The sequence below is a fragment of the Canis lupus genome, chromosome 3 (assembly GCF_048164855.1).
Source record: "Canis lupus baileyi chromosome 3, mCanLup2.hap1, whole genome shotgun sequence".
NCBI classification, from domain to species: domain Eukaryota; kingdom Metazoa; phylum Chordata; class Mammalia; order Carnivora; family Canidae; genus Canis; species Canis lupus.
Genome location: NC_132840.1, coordinates 61,262,395 through 61,288,491, shown reverse-complemented (window position 1 = coordinate 61,288,491; position 26,097 = coordinate 61,262,395). Strand labels below are relative to the sequence as shown.

At 39.5% G+C, this 26,097-nt stretch overlaps 1 protein-coding gene and 1 long non-coding RNA gene across 4 annotated transcripts in view; one reads left to right on the top strand and one right to left on the bottom strand.

Moving 5' to 3' along the window:
- Window positions 1–9,472: 9,472 nt before the first annotated feature.
- Window positions 9,473–17,603, bottom strand: LOC140630865 (uncharacterized). 2 transcript variants are annotated; one of them, XR_012028540.1, is made up of 5 exons: window positions 17,342–17,603; window positions 13,744–13,908; window positions 11,058–11,182; window positions 10,873–10,944; window positions 9,473–10,618 (listed from the first exon to the last, which is right to left on the bottom strand). It is a non-coding gene; the product is annotated as an uncharacterized lncRNA (long non-coding RNA). The 2 variants fall into 2 exon arrangements; XR_012028541.1 differs by lacking the exon at window positions 17,342–17,603 and adding an exon at window positions 17,020–17,296.
- A 112-nt stretch (window positions 17,604–17,715) lies between these two features.
- The window catches only part of PDGFD (platelet derived growth factor D), a 229,311-nt gene continuing 220,929 nt past the window's right edge, over window positions 17,716–26,097 (top strand). The window contains exon 1 of one of the 2 annotated variants that reach the window (XM_072821774.1): window positions 17,716–18,144. In XM_072821774.1, coding sequence (XP_072677875.1) covers window positions 18,021–18,144 — 124 coding nt within the window. In that variant the 5' untranslated portion in view covers window positions 17,716–18,020. The remainder of the gene's footprint in view (window positions 18,145–26,097) is intronic. The other variant, XM_072821773.1, reaches the window with a different exon arrangement.

Here is a 26,097-nt window from a genome sequence, read left to right as displayed (position 1 = left end):
CAGTAATATGTTAAATAACAGTAGTCAGACTAGACAATCTTCTTTTCCTGACTGTAGGAAAAGCTCTCAGTTTTGCCCCATTGAGGATGATATTAGCTATGGGTCTTTCGTACTTGGCCTTTATGATTTTCAGATATCCCTACTCTTCTATTTTTTTGAGAGTTTTTATCAAGAATGTATGGTGTAGGGATGCTCAGGTGGCTCAGTAGATTGAGTGGCCAACTCTCTGTTCTGCCTCAGGTCAGGATCTTGGGGTCATGAGATCAAGCCCAGCATTGGGTTCCATAATTGGTGGGAAGTCTGCTTGAGGATCCTCTTGCTGCCCATCCCCCTTCTCTCCCTCTTTTGCTCTCTAAAATAAGATAAAATCTTTTTAAAAAAGGAATGAATGCTGTACATTGTCAGATGCTTTTTCTACATCTATTGAGAAGATCATATGGTTCTTTTCTTTTATTTTATTAATGTGGTGTGCCACGTTGATTGATTTGCCAATATTGAATCACCCTTGCAGCCCTGGAATAAATCCGACTTGATGGTGGTTAATGATTCTTTTAAAGTAATGTTGGATTTGATTTGCTAGTATCTTGTTGAGAATTTTTATGTTCATCCATGTTCATCAGGGAGGAATGTTGGTCTATAATTCTCCTTTTTAGTGGAGTCTTTCTCTAGTTTTGGAATCAAGGTAATGTTGGTCTCATAGAATGAGTTTGGAGTATTCCTTCCATTTTTTGGGGGGGAGGGTGAACAGCTTGAGAAGAATAGGAATTAACTCTTCTTTAAATGTTTGGTAGAATCACCTGAGTGGCTCACTCAAACATCCAACTCTTCATTTTAATTCAGGTCATGATCTCAGGGTCCTGGGATGGAACCCCCATGTCATCAGGCTCCCTGCTCAGCCATTTGGTCCTGGGATTTTGTTTGTTGAGAGATTTTTGATTACTGCTTTCATTTATTTGCTGGTTGTAGGTATGCTCAAATTTTCTATTTCTTCCTGGTTCAGTTTTGGTAGTTTATATTGTTGGTATATAATTTTGCATAATATTCTCTTATAATTGTATTTCTGTGGTATTTATTGTGATCTCTCTCATTCATGATTTTATTTACTCATTTATTCTCTCTATTTTTTTATAAGTCTGGCTTAGGGTTTCATCAATTTTATTAATTCTTTTAAAGAATCAGCTCCTACATTAATTGTTATGTTCTACTGGGGTTTCTTTTGTTGTTTCTATATCATTTATTTCTGCTCTAATCTTTATTATTTCCCTCCCTCTGTTGGCTTTAGGCTCCATTTGCTTTTCTTTTTCTAGCTTCTTTAGCTGTGAGTTTAGGTTATGTATTTGAGATTTTTTTTGTTTCTGGAGGTGAGCCTGTATTGCTATATGCCTTCCTCTCATGACTGCTTTTGTTGCATCCCATAGGTTTTGGACTGTTGTATTTTTATTTTCATTTTCATTTGTTTCCATAATTTTTATTCCTTTTATAACTTCCTAGTTAACCCATTCATTCTTTAGTAGAATATTCTTTATCCTCTGTATACTTGTGATATTTCCAAATTTTTTCTTGTGGTTGACTTCAAGTTTCATAGCATCATGGTCTGAAAATATGCCTGGCAGAATCTCAGTCTTTCTATACTTGTTGAGGCTTGGTTTGTGAGTCAGGATGTGCTCTATTCTGGAGAATGCTCCTGTGTACTTGAAAAGAATGTGTATTTTGCTGCCTTAGGATGGAATACTCTGAAGTCCATCTGGTCCAGTGTGTCATTCAAAGTGTTTCCTTGTTGATTTTCTGCATAGGTAATATGTCCATTGCTGAAAGTGAGGTGTTAAAGTCCCCTACTATTATTGTATTATTATCAGTTGGTTTCTTTATGTTTGTTATTAATTGATTTATATATCTGGGTGCTCCCAAGTTGGGGGCATAAATATTTACAATTGTTAGATCTTGTTGGATAGACCCATTAATAATGATATAGTGACCTTCTTCATCTCTTGTTATGGTTTCTAGTGTAAAATCTAGTTTGCCTTGTATAAGTATGGATACTCTGGCTTTCTTTTGACATCCATTAGCATAATAAATGGTTTTCCATCCCATTCACTTTCAATCTGTAGGTGTCTTTATGTTTAAAATGAGTCTCTTATGGGCAGCATATAGATGGTTCTTGTTTTTGTTTTTTACCATTCTGATACCCTATGTCTTTTGATTGGAGCATTTAATCCATTTATATTCAGAGTGATTATTGATAGATATGAATTTAGTGCCATTGTATTATCTGTTAAGTCATTCTGGAGATTTTCTCTGTTCCTTTTTAGTCTTTGTTGCTTTTGGTCTTTCTTTCCCACTCAAATAGTCCCCTTTAATATTTCTTGCAAGGCTGACTTAGTGGTCACAAACTCCTTTAGTTTTGTTTGTCCGGGAAACTCTTCATCTCTTCTTCTATTCTGAATGACACAGCCTTGCTGTATAAAGTATTCTTGGCTGCATATTTTCCCCATTCAGCATAGTATATAGTGAGCAATGTAATGATGGATTCTACTGCATTGTTGTCTAAGTGTGCCTTAGAGGCAGAGGTAAACCCACAGGAGGCCTTGCAAATTTCAATTTTCAATTCCTCCCCCACAGAGCATGAAATGAAAATGAAAAAAAAATAAATGTTGTCAATTTGAATTTTCTAATATATTTGGTGGAAAAATATTACGTTTGAAAGTAAAGTAATACATTTATTGTGGGAGCCTGAAACACTCACCCCAACTCCATATTCACCACCTACATTTGCACACTTACACATAATTTGTTTAACTATTCCCAGGAATCTACTTCACTGTTTTAAATTTTTGTTATTATGTGTATGAGAATCACCTGTGGAGTTTTCTGAAAATACATGAAATATTCTAATTCAGGGATCTGCATGTTTTAATGAATATCTCAGATCATTCTGGCGCAAACAGTCATTACTATTCTGCCTTGAAAAACTGCTACTACTCTGCTATTCTTTCTAGTTAATTCCCTTCTAATGAGGCTTTCCCACTATTGTTTTCCACTGAGGAATATATTTTTTCCTTCAATTTTTAAAAACCATTCTCACATGTCTCACATGACTCTCTTAACTGCTCTTTTGCTTTTCTAATTCATACACTAGTCAATATGAAATATCTTCACATGGCTTCCAGAACACACATCTGCATCTTTTTCTTTCACATTTGTGGCCACTTCTCTGTAACCCTTACTGATCTCTACTTATCTCCCCAAGCTCTCCATGTTGATGCTCACAGGGCTCAGTCCTTGGATATTTTCTGTTTTCTATCAAAATCATTCCCAAATCTTATCCATTTCATGGCTTGTATACCCAACTATTCGACATCTCCACGTGGTGTTGAAAAAACACATCAACCTTGCCATGCCCCCACCTAAGATCTTGATAATCCTTCCAACCTGGTTCTCTTTCAGTGTCCTCCATCTTTCCAGTTGCCAAAATTCTGGAAATTATGTTTGACTCTTCCCTTTTTCTCATGCCCTGCATTCAATCCACTAGCAAATCCCACTGGTTCTCCTTAAAAACCTTTTTGTAATCTGAGCACTTTCTGCCACTCCCAACTTCTCCACACATCACCATTTCTCACTCATAAGAGTCAAAGCATCCTCATTGATCTTCTTCCTCTCATGCCTACCTCCCTTTCTGGGCCATTCTACTTTCATCAGGTTGAATTAACTTGTTAAAATGTAAGTCAGAACATATCGCTGCTCAAAACCCAAAGAGTTGTCATCTCAGAGTAAAAGCCAAGTTCTATAATATGCCCCCCAAAGCCCTACAAACCATCTGACCCCAAGGCCACTCCTTGTCCCTCAGCTCCCCCATTTGTTCCTTCTGTACCAGCCCCCTGGCCTCTGGACTGTTCAGGGAACATGGTGGCACACTCCTGCCACAGAGTGTTTGCAACTGCTGTTTCGTCTCTGGAATGTGCTTCCCTCAGATATGTGCATGCTTTGCTGTCTCACTTCCTTCAGCTTTTTACTTAAAAAGTCATTTTCTCAGAGAAACCTTTCCTGCCTAATCTGTCTACAATTTCAACACTCCCATCCCCTGCTCCAACCTTCCCAAACTCCTGACACTTAATCACCCCATTCCGGGCTTTATTTTCTCCTCTTTGCTCTTATTCTAACCTGGTATGTATTTTACCTCTACCACTATAGTTGACTGCAAGCTCTTTGAGTGTTTAGTTTGCTGTATCCCTAGCAACTAGAGCATTGCCAGACACATGGCAGGTATTCAATAAATATTGGTTGAATGACTTTAAGAACAAATGTTTAATTCCTTGGGCCCAGCGATCTATCCAATTTGCCTCTTATATTTCTCCAGTTCTCTCCTTTATATCTTCCAATATCTTTTTTCCCATATGTAAACAAATACCTTTATGTGACTCCTGAAAAAATGCTGTTTTCTACCCTAATATTGTTTGGACTGTTAACTTCTTTTACTATAAAATGGTAGCCTTTGGCTTCCATGTGACAAACACTAATACAATCAACTTCTAATATAATGCTATTTCTCCATTTTACAAACGAGGAAAGTATTCTTTGAGTTAGCAATTTGAGTACCTTTTGTGGAGATCATTCTTTGATCCTCTTCAGTCCACCCCTAAACCTGGGGTTTCTTTCATAAATCACACTCTGCCTTTTTATACCAAAGACATGTTATAGGTTTCATGTGCACCTGTCCCATCTTTGAAACACTCCTAAGTCCTAATTAAGATGCTCTATTCTCCCACGATTTGCTTCATATACATCCAACTTTGTTCTTTCATATACCAGTTGTTTCTTAAAACTTGTTCTCTACCTGAACTTATCCTAAAGTGCTCCAGATAGAAGGAAGATTTGATGTATGTAGTTTTATGTTTGTCATTTGTCTCCAAGAATCTCTCCCTTTTTCTCTCATCCTATAAGATCTGTTTCCCCAGGTCTTTCAACAACTAAACCTCAAATTGCAACTCCACTTTTAAAATGTGTCATGCAAGGCAGTATTAGTAGTGATAGCCAATGTCAGCAGAAAATTTGGGTAACTCATTATTTGAAAATGGAATTACTGGCTTGTCAGTCTGGCACAGAATTTTGTGCAGTGAAGAAGTACCAACATATGTGCCAATTATCTCCCTTCAAATTTATGTTGCTTAGATGCATCCATAGGGATGATACAACAAAGATGAAATTTTAAGGCAGTGCAGATCTTGGAGGACAATGACATCTGTATCACTATTAGGATGTCTTTATCCTACTTTTAATTCTAAAGACTAAAGATAAGCTATTTGACATTAATGGAGAAAAAAAAACTGCGAGAAAAAGTGAAAAATATCAGGATAATTAAATATTTTACAAGTCCACTTTGTTCTTCTTGCTGAGATTAACTTAATTCAGACACGCCTCATGAACACAGTAGCACCTCCAGAGAGGTGAATATTTTAATGCTCATGGTTCTCAAAATAAACGTCCTTCTTCCTTTATAATTCACCAACAGCCTGATGAGGTTACATTCTGTAAATCCCTATTTTCTTTAGAGTGATCTTGAACTTATCAATGTTCTCTCTGCATTTTTATTAGAAAAGTAGGGAGGGCAAAAGACTAGATTATGATGGCACTTATATTTAATTCATTACCTTTTCTAGAGATGATGACAGATTTTATAGTTATATTGCATTGAAGCATAACTCTCTTAATATATGGTAGGGTTTTCATTTTTAATAACTCCCTGCTAAAAGAAAAAGGTTACAGTTGCTGATTTATAAAAGAGGAAAAATACATACAATAAATAAAATAGAAAGTATGTATTTTTGAGATCATAACTTTCTAACTGTTGAATTTCAAATCTACTGATGTGTAACACACCGAGCAGTCAGTGAGGAGGAAGAAAGACCAAATGAAAAATCTGGAATGCAGCTTCAGTCTGTTAATGCTTCTGTGTAGACAAAAATCTCATCACAGGTTTTAGAAAGGAAACTCATACATCAGATTTTCAGCCAAGAGCTTATCAGATAATGGCAGATTCCTATGGCAGTAATTCTTTAGCACGTTTTTTGTTAACTGTATTGTTTTCCCCATCATCCCTATCATGTGTCAACCAACATACCAGGAAGAAAGCCAGTTGGCCTGCAAATAGTTTATGCCAAGTGTGGTCACTGCAGCCACATACAGAGATCTTTCAATTCCATCAATTCTCTACCACTTGCTAAAATGGTCAGTCTGAATGCACATGTCTATCTCAAAATAAAAACTACTAAGAAATTATTGAATTATTCTGAGAAATTTGATGGCAAGATGGATATTTTAAAGTTCTAGCATCCTTTGGATAATTAAATACAGTTAAACATTCCTAAGATAAAGTCTTAAGATATGTCATTGTTTTGTGTACCCTTGGAAAAGAAAAAAAAAAAAAAGCTGTCAATTAAGCTCCTAATTAAACTAATCAGTGCTTTGTTCTCTTTAGAAACGTTATACTTATTCAAAGAACTCTAATACATAATTTTCATATATAACTTATTCATACATAATTTTTTAAATTGCTTCTGTGCATAAATAAAAATGAAAGTATTAGCAGAATACATTGATTTAAGTATCCCTGAAACTTATTCCAATTCAGAATCCAACACTCCTGAATAATTTTTTGGTTGAGAATTATTAAACTCTGTGCTTTTCCATATAATTCTATTTTCTGGGTCATCAAGCATGTTGATGACATAGTATTTATTTTCAAAGTGCTCCACTATTGTCTTTGAACTTTGCTTCTACCCACAAACACCACCCTACAAGGTTCAATGCTTGGAGTTTCTGAATCTTACCAAAAGTGCCAAATGATGTCAACCATGTTATGACTGTCACTTGGTCAAGAGTGTTTGAGAGAAACAGGGTTTATTCTGATTGTAGAGCTGTTATAAATGAGAAATCAAAATGCATCTTATTATTTTAAATTTACTTATTCATGAGAGACACAGAGAGAGAGACAAAGACACAGGCAGAGGGAGAAGCAGGATCCCTGCAGAGAGCCCGATGCAGGACTCGATCCTAGGACCCCAGGATCACGACCTGAGCCAAAGGGAGATGCTGAACCACTGAGCCACTCAGGCGTCCCCAAAATGATCTTAGAATTGAAATATATAGTACCCTATTTGCCAAATATGTCAAGTAGTTTTTGTCTTTCCTATCCAGGACACCAATTTTATGGACAAAAACTTATTTTTACATGGATTCTGCATTAACTTCTGTTTTATTGACCGTATTCTCACCTCCCTCACCGTTCTGGTAGTTTTCTTAAATATCAAACTTAGTTTATCAGTGTTCTCTGAAAACTGACCATCCAATTCAATTTAAAGGTGAGTCTAAGTCAGATTTCCTTGTAATTCAGTGTTTCCCAAATTAATGTCTAATATATTGGGAAAATGCTGGTTTAAGCAAAATTAAACAGGTTGTTTTACGATAACTTTCTCAGAGCCTATAACATATTGATTTATATTGTGATTGAGAGTAGCAAATTATGTAGTATTTCTGAAAATTATTTGATTATTGAACATTTTTAATAGAATATGTTATAAAATTTGTGCTTTGAGGAACAATATGATAGTTAGCTAATATTCTTCACAGGGTTTTTTATAATGTCTTCTCTTTGCTATGTGGGACTCTAAATTACTAAAAATCAGGGCTTGCATGTAACTCCATATTTATCCAGTATCATCAAAGAATGAGATGGTCATGAAGTAAGTCTTAGGTAATAGAAACTTATTTATGGACAAAATTATTTGCCTTTTATCAAACAGTGCAGTTACATGATTCTATAACATATGTTTGTTTTGTAAACTGACCTAACAAGGCCATGAATGAAGTAAATCCTAGGCTTTTTGAATAAGTATGAACCATCTCTGGCAGCTAGGGTAGAAGGCTAAATGTTTTTTCCCTCACAGCTGTCCTATCAGTTGTTATATCACAATAGAAGGATATCTGGGATGCCTGGGTAGCTCAGTGGTTGAGCATCTCTCTTTGGCTCAGGGCATGATCCTGGGCTCGTGGGATCAAGTCCTGCATCGGGTTCCCCTCAGGGAGTCTGCTTCTCCCTCTGCCTGTATCTCTGCCTCTCTCTCTCTGTGTCTCTCATGAATAAATAAATAAAATTAAAAAAAAACCAATAGAAGCATCTATGCCAAACAGATAAATGTTATTAGCAAACTAGTATAAATGAAATTTTAAGGCAAATAGCCAGTTATTAAAGCTGCTCTGAGGACAATCTAATTCTGCTCAGATTCTTCAACCTTGTATGGCAGACTTACTCTGAGGTGAACACAGTTGTATCCTGGCAGTAGGACTCGTCGGCTTTGTACTAGATAAGGAGACAAGGAACTCTGTGAAGCAGGAGAATATAGGTCGCATGGGGTCTGGTCAAGACTGCACTCTTCACCAGATATTCAACTGATGACCTTGCCGAATTCTTATACCTCATTCATTCAAGAAGGGAGTCTGAGCAGTACTTCCTACCAACCACATATATATAGGACACTATTCATGTCACTAATGAAAAATAATTTCTAGTATTGCTTATACAAATTAACAAAATCTTCATGTGTATATTTGGATAAAGATATGTGGGCATCAAGCATTCAAATTATGTAATGCTGATTTCTGAGAGAGATTGTTTTTACAAATGCTAACCAACTATTGCTTTGGTTTAAATTGGAGTTAAAACTTATATACACATACATGTATGTACAATGTTAACGTTTGATTTTTAAAAGTAAATTTCCATTATATTGGCAATGTAAAACTTTACCATATTAAATAGAATATAGCCAAATGAGTTTAAATGTATTTATAATAATTAAGCACCATTATTCTATTTCTTAATTCATGGAACATCCCATTGATATGTAGGAGCTCCAAAGAGATAAATCAGGATGTTTGCAAGCATATTCAATAACCACAAACTCCATACTGAATTTTACATTCTTTTGTTTGTACGTCTTTTAAAAATCCCCTCTCGTTCCCAATTTTACCATATTAATCTTCATGTTTCACCCTCCAATCTGCTGCTTAAGAGAAACCTCGTATTTGATCCAATTAAAATTATATACAGGGGCTCCTGGGTGGCTCAGTAGGTTGAGCATCTGCCTTAAGCTCAGGTCATGATCTCAGGGTCCTGAGATCAAGTCCCATGTCAGGCTCCCTTCTCAGTGGGGAATCTGCTTCTCCCTCTACCCTTCTCCCTCACTTGTGCTCTCTCTCTCTCAAATAAATAAAACCTTTTAAAATGTTTAAAATTATGTACAAAGTAAGACCAAGCTAGCTCTGAATAAGGCCCTAAATCTTTCCCACAAAGTGAAGTACACAGACTTTCCACAATGATTTTAGGAATACCTAGTTTGGCTTTTCAGAGACTGCCTCTCAGTTTTATTATAGTTGCTTCAAGTTGCTGAATAAGTTATTTTCAAAACAACGTGAAAAATAAGTTATACCAGATTTTATTAGCCTTAATGTTTTCATATTTTCTGCAGCTATGTTTGGCTTCCAAAGTGAATTCAACAACTTTTCAAGCCTAGTAAAATTAATATTGTCCTAGAAAAAATGATTATACCAACTTTAATGAATTAGAGAAATATATATGCATGGTCATCACACTATTCAAGATGTTGGTCAAATTAACACAATTCATTTGCATATGTTTTATTCTCAATTTAACACCATCCTGGATATGCCTTAGGACCATATTAAGAATGCTGCTGTGTTTCATGGGGGTCTAGACACACTCCTAATAAGAAAAACATTTGAAAATGACCTGAAATAGAACTATTAAAAATTCCCAGCTGTGCTGCATATGATAGGATTATTGTTCAAAAACTAAATAATCTTGAGGGAGATATAACCACAAGAGTACAACATCCTACAGTTGGGAAAAAACTTCTAAGGCCTTTCAAAACTTCTCCTTAGTGAAATAACTTCATTTTTAATGTTCCTGTTGTGTACACAGACCCCACATTAATGCTTTTAGTAAATTAAACAACAACGACTTCTCTCCTAAGATATAATAATTCACTCTATTTTTAGACAGGTCAAATTAGGTTTTTTTTTTTTGCATTTTTTAAACATACTATTAATTGGAATGTCCCTAGTTCTACAAAGCAGGGATTATTTATTTATTCTTCCATATAATAGGTCTTCAAGTACATACAGATAATCTCTCTGTCTCTCTGCACCCTTCACCTCTACCCCAGCTCTCCCTCCATTCCTATTCTCACACTTTTATCTTCATAATCATGAGGACAGGGTCCCTGCACACATACTTTGCTATTCCTGTGGCTTCATCCGTCCTTATGCACATTAGTTTATATATGGTGCACAGGCAGATTTTAAAGCCAAGTCATTTAAGGAACAATAAATTGGACAGATTTTTTAATTTGCCTTTGTTCCCTTGAAATGACCTGCTTCTTTCCTATGGTCTCCCACATCCTTTCTTTGTCACACTTTTATCATCCCTGACCTTGTCCAGCCCATTGGTGAGATTGCATCTCATTGATTGTGCTGCATTAAGTCAACAAGATTGCTGATTCCTTCGAACTCTCCTCAGAGGTCTGGAGTTTCACCTCAGCCAGCTCTGAAACAGAAAGGGCCAATAAAACACTTGAACTACTGGTGGCTTTTCATAGCTTTCATAGTAGCCTCAGCTCAAAGGTGAAAAATGCAATTGTGAAACATGTCATTGCCTTACAAAGATGCCACATTCGGTTATACTTCAGGGTCATTTCAGGATTCTTTAGTTAATCAGAATAAAATATTGAAAAAAATATTTGTAAAATTATGCTGATAAGAATAGTGAATAGTGTCTACCTATGGTCAAAACAGTCTCACCTTGGTTGAAGTTTAAAGTTTTCAAATGAGGGACTCTTCATGGCTTTACTCAGGAAACAACTTCCATGTGGTCTCCAAAGAGAAAAAAAAAATCAGAGAGAAAAATCAGAATCAGTGCCTCATGATTTATTTCCACCACAGGTTAGCTTATTAAAAGTAAGCTGTAGGGTGGTTGGGTGGCTTACTCAGTGCCAGACTTTTGATGTTGTCTCAGGTCATGATCTCAGGGTCATGGGATCTCTTGAGCATGGAGTCCACTTGAGATTCTCTTTCTCTCTCTGTCCTCGCCCTGCTCACATGCTTTCTCTCTCTCAAAATAAATAATAATAATAATAATGAATAAACTTTTTTATTCATTTTATGCAACACTTTCAGTACTTTTTTCTCTTCCATAGTGCAACGTTGCTTTCTTTAATAGAAAATATATAATGAGGGATGTCAAAAAAGATAACTAAGATTTTAGAACACAAAAGATGGCCTCGGCCTCAAATCCTCAAAAGCAACTCCCTAATAGAGGGGAATCACACATCCACATGGTGAAATTAGTTGGCTAAGAAAAGGTGATCATTATTAAGGGTTAAATATTCATTCAGGTTTTAAATACTGTCATTAATAAATTCAAAATGGGCTCAAAGGAAAAGAATAAATGTACAATATGGAATTCCAAGGGACATAAATATGGGGAAATACTTTCTTGATTGAACTAAAATTCTCACTCAAGGAAAGGGACCTGAATACCAATTTTTTGCTCAAGCAATGGCAAGGTATGAGGAGAACTCAAAATATGACAGTTCACTGGATATAAGCCCACCTTATAAAGAGAAAAGTGCAGCATTCTAAAGGAGACTGGCAGACATCCCAGATCAATTACATAAGTATTTCTGCAAAATATGCAACATACTCATCTTGGAAACCTTAAATTTAGATAATGCAGCTCAGGAATGGAAAAATGGAAATAAAACATATAACTAAGCTCAAGAAAAATTATAGATGTAGGGATTCTTTTCCATGATAGTCATATAACTCAATGACTCACTCTATTAAGCTGAATCACTGGCTAATTCAATGAAGTAAAAGAAAACTAATGCTTGACAGAACAAAATACTTGATTGACTGGATCTGTTCGTTGTCAAAAAGTCAAGCTGATAGTCTCACCACAACCAGTTATTAAAGATCAAATCTGGAAGTTAGTGTTCAAAATATGTCAGGACATAGCTGGATAAATTGTATCTGACATTGCTATGTAGGAATCTAGACAATACTTGCTGATTGTCTATACATGTTATGGGGGGATCCCTGGGTGGCTCAGTGGTTGAGCGCTTGCCTTTGGCCCAGGGCAGAATCCTGGAGTCCCGGGATCGAGTCCCGTGTCGGGCTCCCTGCAGGGGGCCTGCTTCTCTTTCTGCCTGTGTCTCTGTGTCTCTGTGTCTCTGCCTCTCTCTGTGTGTGTGTGTGTGTCTATCATGAATAAATAAATAAAATCTTAAAAAAAACATAATACATGTTATGGACAGAGTAGAGTATAGTGTAAATTGAACACACCAGGGCTTATGATTTTATTACTACATATATAATTTTCTTCAAGTTAGGACCCAGAAAATAGAAATAGGCTTGGATATGAGCCCGTCAAGTAGATATCAAGTAAAACCTATCAACTGTATTGTACTTTTTTGCTATACATCTAATACGTGCCATTGCAAGTATAATTTTAAAGAAAAGTGCTTAACAAGAAGGGATTTAGTGCCATGCATGGTCTGTTGAGGAAGGGCAATGCTCAGCATGGGCTCCCTCACCAATAATTAAAAAGAGGAATAAATAATAGTATTTTGAAAGACACTAAATAAGTCAGTAAGCTTTAGCCCTCCTAACAGCCATAATTTCAGTCATTTCCTCTCTTCTTAAACACAGAGAATATAACACTTTTAGGAAAAGGTGCTTAAAAAGGCTTTCTACATTATTTTTTACTGGTAATAATAATAATGGAGATATAAGGATAAATATGATACATGTAGCAAATGAGTCAGTTAAAAACATGATAATTTAATAAAAGGAAAATTTAATTGTTAAAAAGACAGTAATTCAATGGGTTAAAAAATGATGTGCTTCTTGTCGATGAGTCAACAAAATTTAATGGCATATTTTGCACATCCTTGATATAAAATATTCTGTAAACATGTCGGTATTCTAGGTCTTTCAAATCATTTGGAACTATTTAAAAAATTCACCATGGTTTGTCATCTTATGAATATTTAATTTCATTTTTTGGCACCAAATATTCAAACATTATCTTTTATTCAATTACAAAAATCAACTGAGTTTAATCCAGTTTTTCTGAGCCAAATTATAGGTCAAAATCATGTTGCTGTTGTAAAGCACTGGAGTTTATTTTGTCTCCTTTCTGAATGTGTCATAATATTAATCAACTGTAGTTCATTTCCTCAGTTATCCCCATCACTAAACATATTCCTGCTCTCTATGTTTTTTTTTCTCTCTATGTTTTTATACATTAGAATCACTGATCTCCTTAAAGAAAATATAATTCTGAAAACAAAAGTAACTATTAATATTAGATGATAAGCCAAACTTTGAGTTAGTTTGTTACAGTAGTTATTCCTCGTTATCCACAAGGGATATGTGCCAAGAACCCCAGCGGGTGCCTGGAGCTGCAGACAGCCCTAAACCCTATGAATACCATGTTCTTCCTATACGTACATATCTACCATAAAGTTTAATTATAAATGAGGCACAGTGAGAGATTAACAACAATGATAATAAAATAGAAGTATCATAATCATATACTGTAATAAAAGTTATGAGAATGTAGTCTCTCTCTCTCTCTCTCTCTCTCTCAAAGTATCTTACTGGACTCACCTTTCTTCTTGTGAGTATATGAAATGCTAAAGTACCTATGTGATGAGCTCATGGGAGGTTAGGTGCGTGAGTAACTGTGATGTAAAACTAGGGATACTACTGGCCTTCCAAAGAGTCATCAGAATAACCATCTGTAGGCTTCAGACCTTGGTTGTCCACTGGTAACTGAAAAAGCCAATGGTGAAATCACAGTTAATAAGCATGGGAATACTGCATATGTTAGTTATCAAAATTTCAAATATCAGCTCATTAAAGTTTGTAGAAAACTTTTATTTGTGGATATACTCAAAATTTCTAACAACTTTTAAAATGCATTTGAGCTTGATAAAGCTATATATATAGACCAGGGTTAAGAGAGAGAGAGGGAGGGAAGGAGGGAGATAGCGAGATTTTACAAATCAAACAAAATAGATTTCCAAAAGAAATCTTGAAGGTCATCTAGTGTAACACTCCCATTTTACAGAAACAGATCTATGTCCCATAGAAGCGCAATACTTCCAAAGATCAGTAGTCCATCAGCAGAGCAAAATTAGGATTTTATGTCAGAGTGTTCTGCTTTTTCTGAGATCAGTGAGTTGAAGATGACTAATCCAGGGATGTCCTCTTTGAAGAGAGCAGGCTTCATAATCTAAATACTATACTCAAGAGAGAGTTCCTGCACTGAGTTTGAAGTTAAAACTGGAAGAAGTCTAGTTTAAAAAAATAAAATTGGTATGAGCCACTTGCAGAAATGAGACATGCCCCGTTTCATTCCTTTTCCACCGTGGCTTTTATGAGTTTGTGAAAGAAGCCAAGCATATTTGAAAATGTAGTGGAAAACACCATTCTTGTGTTCTATTTATGTAAGGAAGAGAGTATATGAAAAAAATGGTGTCACATCCTAACCTACCCTTTCAGCAAATCATCACTGCTAAGAATATGTGTTTGAGATAAATGCCACTTTGCATGGATCTATTATAAATTACTCTCATATTTAAATTTTTTTCTAAACAGTAGAAATATCAATTATATGAATGTCACGGAACAATGGCTAAATATAGAATAGTTAATTTATTTTATCCTGAATATTAATAAATATTTATAAATCTGATTCATTGTGTTGGCTCATGTTCTTTTAACTGGCTTATCAGCATTTAAAAATGTAGTGTCAAATTCTATGTTTTGCTAAGTTAGTTTAAGATACAGGTAAGAAGTAAATTGAATCATCGTTTCTTTTGTTTTGATACCAGACCTTTCTCAGACTGTCAATATATCTTTATTAAGGGCCTATTCTGTGTACAATGATACATTAGTTGGTGTAACCAACTTAATTTGTAAGAATTAATTATTAAGTAATACTGAAAACCAGATTCGGAAGAGTTGATGAGGCACAGCTCCCTAGTTTTTTGGTTTTATCATTGATTTTGGTATTTACTGACATTAAAAATCAAGAAAATGCAGATTCCATGTGACATCCTTTACTATTCTCAGCTAAAATTTTGGCATTATGAATTTACAATGCCTTTACACAGTACACAGTGTTAGTATCTTGGGCAACACTATTTTGACTGCTTTAAATTCAATATTTTATATATTGAGATAAATAATCCTCTTTAGCATTTTGATGCTGGTCACAACATACACCACTTGTACTTTTTTTTTTCATTTTTTCATATATCCTCATTTCAGGAGCTAGGTCTGAAATTTAATAAGCGTTTTCAACCACTTTTAAAAAATGGTATATTTTAATTAGTAACTCATTCCTACCTCATCAGTTTCTGACTCTTTTCTCATATACAACATATATCTACATATATGTTATCTATCTATCCGTGTATCCTTACTTGTTTATGATCTCCTTTTCATTAGAATGTAAGCTCCAAGGGATTAGATACCTTTCTCTCATGTTCAGTATATTATCCCCTGGGGTTTTAGACTAGGGCATGGCAAAGGGAAAATCTATTGCTTAATTAAAACCTGTTGAACAAGTAAATGAATGCAAACCCAAGTTTTACGCCTCTCCTTCATGCCTCTTAAAGGGATCGATTATATTTTGAGACAAGGCGAACAGCCTTTTGGGACACCTAGGTGGCTCAGCAGTTGAGCCTGAGCCTTTGGCTCAGGGCATGATCCCAGAGTGCTGGGATCGAGTCCCACATTGGGCTCTCTGCATGGAGCCTGCTTCTCCCTCTGTCTGTGTCTCTGCCTCTCTGTGTCTCTCATGAATAAATATTAAATTCTTCAGAAAAAAAAAAAAGGTGATCAGCCTTTTTTCTAGTGACTTTCAAACTTTTTTGATCATGCTCCATAGAAATATCTTTTATGTCCCCTATGGATGTGTGTTTAAAACAAAACAAAAAAAATATAAAACAATGTTAGTATCTGCCATGAACTTTGATAGTTAAATCTCAAAGCTAGTGTATTCCATTCTATTTATGGAAAAAATAAAGCTGGAGAAACAGGATTTATAGAGCAGTAAAAGTCCATATGACATCATACTGATGAATATGTGTGATTACATATTTTTACAAACCATAGAATGTACAACACTAAGAATGAACCATAATGTAGCCTTTACGTGTAACATATGTAACCAACTGTGTACCATAATGTAAGCTTTGGGTGATTATGATGTGTCAGTGTATGTTCATCAATTATAACAAATACACCACTGTAGTAGGCCCTGGTTGATAATGGTAGAGGCTGTGTTGGGGCAAGTGCAAATGGGAAATCTTTGTACTTTCCATTCAATTTTGCTGTGAAACTAAAACTTCTCTGAAAAAAATAAAGTCTTAATAGAAAAGGTGATCATGCTGGTCTTGAAATTTGCAGTTTGTGAGACCGTATTTCAGACAGAATATCAGGAGATGAACCACATGAATCTCGGCATATGTGGAAAGAACACAGTTACCCTAGTCGGTGTTGGAGGTCTCCCTCCCTGAACTTCCTACTCTTCTCAGCTGCTTCCAGCTGTCTTCCAGATATCACTTACTTTTCACACCCCAGACTTTCAGGGGGTGGAAAGGCCTAAAGGAGACCAGTAAACGCTTCTTCTAGGTCTCATCAATGAGCCGCTGAGAGATTGTGTAAATTTGGATTTTAATTCAGCTACAAAGTTAAATACTAAAATTATTTCATATAATTCTCTCCACAACCATACAAACTAAATATGCCCCCCACCCTCTCTTTTCTAAGTAAAGACACTGAGGTTCTAGAGGTCAGGTGCTTAACTCAAGGTGACAAGGCTAGTAAGCAACAGAGCCCGAGGCCTACTCCTGTTCCAAATATAGTTCTTACCCGGGCAGACAGATGCATGACGCAGAACTTCCTAGAATCCAGTCAGTTCCTCTGCACCTCTGAGCTCCCAGATATAGAGAGAAGGGAGGCCCGAGGACCTGGTGCTACGGACCTTGAAGTGACAGAGTGTAACGTGTGCTCCCGTCCAACCTCACCCTGACCTCTAGCCCCCTCTACTGTGCAGGGCTGGGTGGGCATTCAGGAGCACCCTCGACCATTTCTAGCGCACTTCACCACACGGGGGCCCTAGAAGGAGGACCTGCTGTTCCCCCCTCCCCCCACCCCCGTGGAATAACCTTGACTTGGCTAAGGTCACACTCACCGGAGCTCCCGTGCAGCTCAGAGTCCAGCACTGCCTCGCTTGCTCACCTGGTGACATCCTGTGAAAGCAGAATCGGATTGTGGTTCCTGCTAACTTCCAACTCCAGGCCCCATCCCTAACCGCCCCCCAACCACGTTGGGAGCTCTGCCCGCCACTTGGGGAAAAGTGCTGGGATTCCGGCTTCCCGGTCTCCTGATTGTCCCGCTGGCGGACCGAGCAGGGCTGACCCCGGGGCAGGTGGGGAGAGCCAGGTCCCCCTCCCGGCCCCCGCACCCCTCACCCCCCACCCCCCGCGGGGCCTGCACCCCCCGCATCCCTCCGCACACCCCCACCCCCGGCCTGCGCGGGGCGGGGCGGGGCGGGGCGGGGCCGAGCGCGCCTTCCCGGCTGGGGGACCCGGGGTCGGGCGGAGAGCGCGGCCGCCCGGCTCCCCCCACCGCGGTCTGCGCGCCGCCCCCGCCTCCTGAGCGGCCGGTGTAGCCGCGGGAGGGAGGGACGGACCGCGTGGACCTGGCGCGTCCCGCCGCTGCTCGCTCCCGCCGCACCGGGGAGGCGGCGCCCACACGGCCCGGCCGTCGGGCAGGAAGTGCGGCCCCCGCCTCCGCTGGGCACAGGCGGCGTCCGGCCGCGGCCCCTGCTCTTCCCGCGCAGACCCTGGGGTCCCCGGGTCGCCGACCCAATGCGCCCGCTCGGCCTCGTCTACACTCTGGTCTGCGCCAACTTTTGCAGCTATCGGGACGCGGCCGCGGCCCCGCAGAGCGCATCCGTCAAAGCCCTGCGCAACGCCAGCCTCCGGCGAGATGGTGAGCGGCGGGCAGGCTCGCTTGAATCCAAGAGAAAGGCAGGGTTTTTGTTTGCTGTCATCTTTGCTTCTTTCTGTTAGGAAACTTTTTCACAGCAACCCGGTGAAGCGGGGGCCGGGGGTGTCGTGCGGGCCCCGCTCCGGGTCCGGGCTGCGGGCGGCGGAGCAGGTGGGCGGGTGGCCGGGGCGGCCCCGCCAGGTCCCCCGAGCCCCCGAGCCCCGCGTCTCGCCGCCGGGTCCGGGGCTCCCGGAGTGGCCGCCTGCGCGCCCCGCGGGGGGCTCTCGACCTGCAGGGCTGCAAACTCGGGTGGGTGGGCGCTTGTGGGAGGCGGAGAGCCTCGAGGCCGGCTTTCCCTGGGGGATTTGTGGTCGCCGTGTCAGTAGGGGGTCAGGGAGGGATGCCCTGCAGCCGGGTCTGGAAGGGACGGAGAACTCCCATGTTATGTGGAGGAGATGTTGGTGCGCGGGGGCTGCCCTTACTGCCCGCAAAAGGGATTTCCCACGGGGGCGGGGGGCGGGGGCCGGGAGCTGTGGCCCGCGAGGTCAGGGCCGGGGAGCCTGGGACACTGGGGTTGCGGCAGGACCCCCGGGGGCCGCTCTTGGGCTCTCCGTTCCGATGCGCAGGGCACAGGAGGCTTTCCAGCTGTTGCAGCAACAGAGCTGTCCGGACAGCAGACCTAAGCAACGTCCCAGGCAGGCTTGCTTGTTTTCCTCTACTCCGGAGGACACCTGGGTCAGTGGGCCCAGAGACTTAAATGGAGCTTATCTACTTTCTGGGCTTCGCTTCGGTCAAGATCTGAAGTTGATCTCCTTTATTCTCCACGACAACTAATATTGCCAGTCGTGGGAAGCTGCTTCTGCCATCTGCTTGGGCTGACCCATAGATTTCTGTTTTTTCCTTCATTAGTAATGTCTTTCTGTCCTTCTGTCTGCTGAAAGTTCTACTACAGCCTCTAAGGAGTTCGCCAAGCTCTTCCTAATGGCTTCACTGTTTGAGTTGGCAATCCGTGTTCTCCCATAAATTCGTACTGTACATTTTATTCCCTTATCAGTTTCTCTCTTGGTTTGCCCTTTATTCAGACTTTACTGAAAGACTTTTGAACTATGAAACAACAACAAAAAACTGTATTTTCTGGTGTCAAGTACACTACAGATCTCAGTGTGTGCCAGTCATAGGAAGAGGTGTGGTTGTGTGGAGGGGACACAGAGAAGCCTTAGAGTTACCTCCTGGCCAAAAGATGCCCCTACATTTCCAGAATTACTCTTTCACAGTGTTTTTATGTAAAATATTCCAGCAGTGGATTGCCCTACATCTTAGTTCAAACATAGAATTTCCTTGCTAAGACTTAAAAAAAGGTGTAGGCTCAAGACCAAACTTTTATAGTTTTGCTTCCCTCATTAATGTTTCTACCAGAGACCATCTTCTCCTGGTTGAGTTTTTACATTTGTTAACGTTTGCACTTTATATGCCCTCTTAGCTGTGTAGAGTAAAATGCCATGTATAATTTGCATGACTTCATAGCCATAATTTTGTAATCCTTAGCCTCTCAAGTATCAGTTACAAGATGTCAAGGACAGAAAACGAAAAGTATGTAACCATTGCCTGGTAACCCAAGATTCCAACTAAAACCAAGTCATGCAGCTCATATTTTTTTTTTTTTTTAAAAAAGGACACTCTCCTTTTAGTTTTCATCGTTTAAACTCTATACATCTATCTAGTCTATATGATAAATGCTTTATATTATCAAAATTTTGAAAACTACCCTGGATCAATTTATACATATTTTAGTTAAAGCTGTTTTGCAATTACTAACAGCACACACATGCACACACATTTTGATTAATTTGGATTGCTCAACACTTTCCTAAATGTCAGTCTCATTTTGCAAACAAAAATAGGAGGGGTAAAGGTTAGACTAAGAAAAATTGTTATATACAGAGTAAAAAAAGTTAATGCTCATAGTGGATTATTAGTTTGGGAAATTTTCAAAGGCATCTTATTCTCAAGTGTTACAAAGCATTCATTCTCAAAGAGAGACAAAATTGCCCCAAAGCAGCAAAATAAGATCTTAGAGGGTGAAAAGGATCTTAAATACTACAATGGTTTGTGGTTGTCCAAAGGGTCAGTATGTATAAAGAGATAGATAGTGTATCTGCAGTGTTAACATTTCATAGGGTGGGGATATGATTAGAAAAGAAAGTCTAGGGATGCCTGGGTGGCTCAGCCATTGATCCTGGGGTTCCAGGATCGAGTCCCACATCAGGCCCCCTACATGGAGCCTGCTTCTCCCTCTGCCTATGTCTCTGCCACACACTCTCTCTCTCTCTGTCACGAATAAATAACTAAAATCTTTTTTTTTTTTTTTTAAAGGAGGGGCAGCCCGGGTGGCTCAGCGGTTTAGTACCACCTTCATTCAGCCCAGGGCCTGATCCTGGAGACCCAGGATCGAGTCCCACATCAGGCTCCCTGCATGGAGCCTGCTTCTCCAGCTGCCTGTGTCTCTGCCTCTTTTGCTTCCTCTGTGTCTCTCATGAATAAATAAATAAAATCTTTTTTTTTAAAAAAAAAAAAAAGGAAAGAAAGTCTAAACAGGCTCTTGAAGGGAGGATTGATGACAATGAAAAAAAAAAAAGTTGAGAAACACTGCCATAGGGTTTTGGTGAGGAAGTAAGAATAAAGGATCTTTGAAAAAGTCTAAACATCATTTGGAAAATCTTAATCACAACAGTTGGGCTGATGAGAGAAAGTAATAACAAATTAAAACTCTTGTTCTGATTCCAGACATTTTGAACTGTTCCCCCAAAGTTCCTTTGTTAAGGAAGATAATAGTCTTGCTCTTTTGACTATCAGGGTAAGACTGCAAGTAAGTCAGGGGAGGACAAGGCATGGAATGTACTAAGGGGAAATAGAGAAGGTGAAAGTTTCCAAACATTAATTTAGAGGCCTTCGAAGACCTGGCCCTCAGATTACAAGTGGTAGGAAGTCACAACAAAGAATTAGCCATGACCCTTGAATGGTGGTTTTAGAAACAGATATCTAATGATGGAACTGTCTTCATTCACAGATGAGGGCCAGCGAAGTGTTCCCGCTAATGCAGTTAGCTGCTACCTAATGCTGGAGTCAGGATGAGAACAGACAGGGCAGGCATCCTTTCTTGGGCATGACATGTGTTGGATCCTGTCCAGCCTGACACACACAGAAGCTTTCTACTTGTACCTGATAACTCCAGATAGCTGGAGTACTAGAAAGGATATGGAAGTGTTAGAGTTGATAAATGATAACCTCCTTCTACTCAGTGTGGGAGGCTGGTCTGCCACTGTCTCCTGGCCTTTCAGAACTCTCCATCACAACGTGTTCTCATTGTAAAGGGGGTACGTGCAGACCCCATCCCAGCACCTGCAGAATGGCTAAAGGTGACCCAGTGATGGTAGAATTTGGTCCCTGTCTGTAGGAGGAAACCAGAGTCTACAGCTAATAAGGGATTAAAGTATAATAGTTTGCAAAACTTAATTGAATATTTACACTTCCTTGTATCATATTTGTTATCCTTAAACTGATTTCCTTTTGATGCCCATTCCTGATCTGCCTCTTAGCACAGAGAAAGTCTTAATTTAGCAGCAGAGTCAACATATTCTTATTTTGGTGCCCGCAAAGTTGGTGCTTTTGTAATAAATGGTCACAACTGGTGTTGCTCAGAGTGTGGATCAAGAAGTAGAAAGGTACCAATTAACTGACAGTATTCCTTACTTATTTTAGAATATAACTAGATAGAACTTCCCATTGGAGGGAGTGGTTAAGGATAGAGATGCACTCTTCACTGTCTTGACCTTTTGTTGTTTTTTCTGTTGCTTTCAGGTGCTGTTGGGAAATGATTCTGAATTTAATGGAGTTTGTTTAACATGCCAAACTTGAATTGTCTGTTACATCATCACTCTCTAGTGATAGAACAGCAGTTTTACTAATTGTGGTCTTAGATCTTTAAGGAGTCTACTTGTTTCTTAGACACTGGGTTTCTGTTGTCATCAATGATGGCAGCATATTGGGCAGCCCAGGTGACTCAGCGGTTTAGTACTGCCTTCAGCCCAGGGCCTTATCCTGGAGTCCCGGGATCGAGTCCCACATCAGGCTCCCTGCATGGAGCCTGCTTCTCCCTCTGCCTGTGTCTCTGCCTCTCTCTCTCTCTCTCTCTCTCTCTCTCTCTGTGTCTCTTATGAATAAATAAATAAAATCTTTTTTTAAAAATTATGGCAGCATATTGATTTCAATATAAAGATTAGATCTTTTAGGGAAGGCAACAAAACAGAAGACAATGTAAACAAATTACTAGGTTTTATTTACTTTTTTGTTGTTTTTTTAACACTTTTTAAAAGATTTTATTTATTTATTCATGAGAGACACAGAGAGAGAAAGGTAGAGACAAGCAGAGGGAGAAGCAGGCTCCCTGTGGGGAGCCTGATAGGGGACTCAGTCCCAGGACCCCGGGATCACACCCTGAGCTGAGGGCAGAGGCTCAACCACTGAGCCACCCAGGTGCCCCATTTGCTTTTTTTTTTTCTTAAGATTTTATTTATTTATTCATGAGAGACTCAGAGAGAGAGAGAGGCAGAGGGAGAAGTGGGCTCCATGCAGGAAGTCAGATGTGGGACCCAATCCTGGGACTCCAGGATCATCCCTAGCTTTTTTTGAAGTAACACTGACATACGATATCCTTTATATGCACTTATATATATTGGATATATATTCTCTAAATTGCAGCATTATTTGCAACAAATAAATAATTTTTAAAGTGTCTGAAAGCTAAGAATCAGTTTAGTGTCAGATCTTATTTTCTGTGTTTATATTTTCTATTCGACTCAAAGGATATTAAAGTTTCATAATCTCATAGAGCATAGTGATGACTAAATATTTTAAACGTAACATGGCTTTGACTTGTTGCCATAGGTTATAGTATTTTATATAGGTTCTTCTAGAGAGGCGAGTTTACACAGGTAGACATACTCTCTAGGAGGAAATGCCACTAGATTGTGAGTTACAATAATGACATTGATTTTTTTGTCTATGGGATTTTCCCTTTCAGGGGATGAGAGCAAAACTTTATTGTTTGGGAATGATAGGGTCAACCAGTGGGGCAGCGTCCCCAGAGTCACTGACCTCTAATGAGCAGTGATAAGCATGCTGTCACACAGGTCTCAGCCCATCATTCTGAGTCTGGACGGATGTGTGTATTTATCTCCCTGTCCTTGAGAGCTGAGTCATAATGCACATCGTCTCCTTCTGGAACTACTCTTCAATTTTCCTGGCTGAATTGATCTGATTAGCCTAAAAAGATACTTCCTGAGCATCTTAATAAAATTCTTCCTCTATTAAAATAAGAACATCTTTTAGGCGAGACAGATGTGGCTGCTTCTAGCTCATCCATGCCATGTCGTTCGGGTCCTGATCTGGTCTCTCACAAACGAGTCTGATGGCTGCAGGTGGAAGGGAATCACGTCAGTCCTCCCGCTTCTTTTTAACATCTCATTTAATTTGCCCCTCACCTGATGTGGACTGTTCTCTAAACATGAAAGGTTGAAGACGAATGTACAAATCGTCCTTTGTCCTGAGCTCTGCTGCTGCCCCCACTGTAACTTATTCATTTTTTCGCAATTATTGTCTCTCTAATCTTTGCCAGTTATCTATCTTTGCTGTGCTGTGTTCAGTTATCTAGCACATCATGAATAAGACGTGCACGGTTCCTGCCTTCTTACAGCCTGTCATCTCCTGGACAATATGGACAAATACATATTCAGTGCCAGTGTATTACAGCTGTCTTTCAGAGGTAGTCCAGTAAGTCCAGTAAGTCCCAGGATTCACCAGAAGGACCATCGTGGTCATAACACATGGAACGGGGAAGCCAAATACACTTTACCTCAGGCTCTCCACCCCTTCCTCAGCAGAATAACTGTTCCATGTTCATCTCTACATTTCTACTTCACATATTTGAATCCATCAGAAGATGTTTATTTAAAAAGGATTATTTTGTGGATAGAAAAGTGTGAAGGCACAGTGCCATGAGATTGTTGCTTTCATGGAGGAAATGCACAGGGGTGTGGGAATTCACAGGGGGCACATAATCTCGATTTGAAGGATTGGGGAAGGCTTCCTGGAGAAAGTGATGTCTAACCTTGGGAAAGAAGGATGAGTAGGAGTTAGAAGCTGTGCACAATGAGGAAAGAGGGTAGAGTTTGCCAGTGGGAGGCAGCCCTTGCCAAGGTTAGGAGATGAGAACATAGCCATCACATGTCCACTAATTAAAGCTCTGGGAAGGAATGTTAGGGAGTCTGGCCATTATTCATAGGACAGTGAGAAGCCACTGAAAGAATTAGTTTGGAGAAAGACGGGGGCCTGTGCTGTGTTTGATACTGGGTGCCAGTGTTCCTGAGCAGTCAGCCAGGCCAGTGCTGTGATCAGGAGCCTCCACTGCCTGTGGGACAAACACTGGACCATTTGGTTTTCAAATTGATGGTGGCGGATGTGACTGATTTTCCTAGATGTAAGGGGCCAGTGCCCTGGGACCTCACTGAAATCCCCTCTCCCTGGCTGAACCCCTGTAGCTCTGCACCCCAGATACTAGATTGTGCTCACTGAACCTGACGTCACATTAAGATCATGTAACTAGGGATAGCAACCTGTTTGGTGTGTTTACAACATTTTAAGGTATCTTAAACTTCTGTATTTCAGAATTAAAGCGATTTAAAAGGGAACATTTTTACAATAACTTCTATGTGAAGAACAGTTTTGGCAAAAAGGTACAGGGGGATAATACATAATAGCAAAAAAGAAAGAATCCAAGACAAATACTGTGGCAAAAAATGTTCTCTCTCCTCACACAGTTTTCCAGAACCAAATGTAAGTCATAAATAAAGGAATAAGCCCACGAGACACTAAAGTGCACAAGTGCAGGTACAGGAAGAAATATTTTCTTCCAATGATTTTTTCAACATAAAAATGAAGTATGCCTTATTTACACAAGCACTGATGATGCATATAATAATGTATCTTTGCTCTGCACCGTGGATGGTATGCAGACATCAATATATTAGCTTTAATATTGATGGATTAATACTGTGCTTTTTTGTGTTTTGTGCTGTGTGCAGGTTAGTGGTTTTTGTATAATTGGGAGATAGGGTGTCTGTGGAAGCACCTGGTACAAGCATAAGAGTCTTTCATACGAGGAATGATGAATAATGATTTTAGATTTTTTATTTGAGCACTGTTTTTTGTAGAGTGTTTATGAAGACAGGTTTTTAGCACTTTGCCTGCACACGTGAGCCAGGCATGATTTAGAATCTTGTATCTTAGGATTCTTGATTTCTGGAATTTGGAGGCCAGCATGCCTTCTTGGGGCTGAAGGAGCTTCATGAAAGCTGCTGGGCCTGCTGAATCACACGCTGTTAGTTTCAAACAAGTCATTTCAGACCCAATAAGTTCCTCATCTCACTGAGACATTCAGTAAGCAATGTAGCCACAGCCCACTTTGAGTTTTTAACGATTAATTTCTTTATTTTAGAGAGAGAATTCATGAGTGGGGTGGGGGAGAGAAAAGAGGGAGAGAGGAAATCTCAAACCAGATCTCCCCTGAGTGTGGAACCGACGTAGGGACCCTGAGATCATGACCTGAGCAGAAATCAAGAGTTGGACGCTCAACTTACTGAGCCCCCGGTGCCCCAGCAACAGTCCGCTTTTACAGACGTTAACTATTCAGCAACCTCTGCTGTGTAAAATGCAACTGAATGAACCAGTCAGTATGCAAGAAGCCCACTTCAAAGCCAAAGTCATTGTTGCAGAGTTTATAAATGAGTTCGTAAGTTCATGGGATAGAACTGAAAGACCATTTACTTCTGTATTCCATGTAAGTTCCAGCCCCTGTTTGTGTGGTGTTCACACCCACAGCGGAATAGGAGTATGACAGTA